General features: G+C 45.6%; 1 protein-coding gene across 1 annotated transcript; it reads left to right on the forward strand.

Annotated features, from left to right (window-relative positions):
- The first annotated feature begins 408 nt into the window (after positions 1-408).
- On the forward strand, positions 409-2,584 carry LOC117940355 (dynein beta chain, ciliary-like). The gene is made up of 4 exons (XM_034865670.1): positions 409-673; positions 1,124-1,316; positions 1,672-1,818; positions 2,360-2,584. The coding sequence occupies exons 1-4, from the start codon at positions 432-434 to the stop codon at positions 2,582-2,584; spliced, it is 807 nt and encodes a 268-aa protein (XP_034721561.1). The 5' UTR covers positions 409-431.
- Positions 2,585-2,836: the final 252 nt, after the last annotated feature.

Below are 2,836 nucleotides of genomic sequence, written 5' to 3' on the forward strand. Positions count from 1 at the left end.
TTACCAGGCTATCTATATGGGGGGGGAGAGAGAGAGAGATAAATAAATTATAGTGTTACAGCAGCAAAATCAGTATAATGAGGATGTGGACTTTCTCCATGTTGCTCAGCCCTAAGTAGAACGTATAATACCAATATAATATTATTATTATATAATTATTATTAAAAACAATATATTATTATTATTATATATAATAATATTTTTATATAATATTATTATTATTATTATATAATTATTATTAAAAACAATATATTATTATATATTGTTATATTATAATATTATTTATTATTGCTATTTTTATATAATAATAATATTATTATTGTTGTATAATAATAATAACAATAATATGATGATTATATATTGTCTTGGCCGGGGATTGAACACCATAGCCCAGTGTGTGATTCTGGTCTGATGCGTTCCAGCTGGTGAAGATGTTCGGGTTCATCCTGGACCGCCCTCTGATCCAGGACCAGCTGCGTCCCCACCTGCAGCGCCTGGTGGAGATGGTTCTGGAGGAGCTGGATCAGACGGAGCGCCTGTCCATAAGTCAGAGGGACAAACCAGACACGTTCAGCCGGTCCCCCCCCACCGCCGCAGCTGGACTCTGCTGGAGCCGCCAGCTCCGCCTCAGAGCTGAGGACACGCTGGGACACTACACTGCTGTTCAGCACCTGTAGGAACACACACACACACACACACACACACACAAACACAGGCTGAGACACTTCACTGCTGTTCAGAACCTGTAGGAACACACACACACGCTGGGACGCTACACTGCTGTTCAGCACCTGTAGGAACACACACACACACACACACACGCTGGGACACTTCACTGCTGTTCAGCACCTGTAGGAACACAAACACACACACACACACACACACACATACATACACACAGGCTGAGACACTACCCTGCTGTTCAGCACCTGTAGGAACACACACACACACACACACAGATAGAGACACACACGAGACACACAAATGCACACAGACACACACACATAGACACATACACTTAGACACAGACACAGAGAGAGAGAGGGACACACCGTGTTGTGTTCAGGGACCTGCTGGACTCGGTCTTTATGACGGTTTGTGTGTGTGTGTATGTTGTGTTCAGGTACCAGGACTCAGGGTTGTCCCAGCAGGTTCTGCTGAGGTTCCAGCAGATTGTGGACGCCCTGCAGGACTTCGGGGACGACGTGAGGTCCGCCTGGAGCTTGCAGCTGGACTCAGACTGTGGATTCATCCTGGATCAACCTCTGCTACAACACAACCAGCAAGGCATGCTGGGAGTCAGCTGCAGCCACAAGGTCAGTCAGAGGAAAAGCTAAAACGCCTCAAGCTCATTGATTGGCTGAGGCTGATGCTCGTCACCAGGACACACACACACACACACACACACACACACACACACTAACTGGTACTATCATTGCTACAGTGTAGAGCTGGGACGGCTACTGCATCACCCCATATTTGGGATTTATTTCTTTTTACTTTTTGTATTTTTGTTTTTATAAAGGACGACACACATTAATCAACTTTTGTGTAAATGTGCCAGTGTTAGCCAGTCGGCTGATTTGTTATATATGTATATTTATATATATATATATATATATTTATATATATATATTTATATTTATATATTATTACTACTACTCCTGTTAGCTGGACTCGGTGCTGAGGCAGCTCCGGTACGTGAGCAGAGAGACGGATGTTGAGCTCCAACCGCACGCCGCTCGACTCTACACCTGCAGAGATGACATCACACAGAGCTACCTGGTCCTGACTCACACCATGTCCTGTTACAACCAGGTACCTGTCCCCATGTCCCAGGTACCGTTCCCCATGTCCTGCTACAAGCAGGCACCTGTCCCCATGTCCTGCTACAACCAGGCACCTGTCCCCAGGTCCCAGGTACCGTTCCCCATGTCCTGCTACAACCAGGTCCCTGTCCCCATGACCCAGGTAACTGTCCCCATGTCCTGCTACAACCAGGCACCTGACCCCAGGTCCCTGTCCCCATGTCCCAGGTAACTGTCTCCATGTCCTGCTACAACCAGGTACCTGTCTCCATGTCTCCAAACTCTAGTTTGACATGATACCGACGTCTTCCTCTAGCTTAGAAACGGAGCCTGTTAACATTTTATTGTTATTATTTTAAATGAAGATTTGATTCAGACTGTTTTCTGAACCCGTCCCTGCTCGTCCTCAAGGCACCAACCGTGAAACGTTCATGTAGAGACAGCTGTGGTTTCTTCGTGTAGGACAGACACAGAGGAATAACTGAAGAATAAATGAAAATGAAGAATTTATATGTATGAAATCATGATTAAATGTAATTCCCCCATTACAGGTGGTGAGTGACGCGCTGCAGGAGGAGGTTCCTCTGATCCAGAACCAGCTGCAGGACCTGAACCGAACTCTGTCGGACCTGCAGACGACCACCTGGAGCTGTGAAGGTGACACACAGAGCACCACAAACAGAACAAATCTTGTTTTGGGGGGGGTCATGTTGGAGAAGGAGAACCAGGGAATGAGTCGGGGGGGCAGAGAATCACAATCTGAAATACTTTATTGATCCCCGAAGGGATATTCTGTGTTACAGTATATAAGTATATAAATATCAGAGTAGAAATATAAGGAGTGTGGATCTGCACGGTGTTTACATCGTGGTCTGGAGGTTCTGTACAGCAGCAGAGGAACAGTTCTGGAGAGCTGTTGGAACCCAATAAAGAAGTCTGAAGTCTAAAGAACTGAGTCCAGGGTTAGAGCTCTGGGATTTAATTATCCCTCCAGAGAATAACCAGGCAGGAAGACAGACAGACAGGCA

The sequence above is a fragment of the Etheostoma cragini genome, unplaced genomic scaffold (assembly GCF_013103735.1).
Source record: "Etheostoma cragini isolate CJK2018 unplaced genomic scaffold, CSU_Ecrag_1.0 ScbMSFa_2265, whole genome shotgun sequence".
In the NCBI taxonomy this organism is placed as follows: Eukaryota; Metazoa; Chordata; class Actinopteri; order Perciformes; family Percidae; genus Etheostoma; species Etheostoma cragini.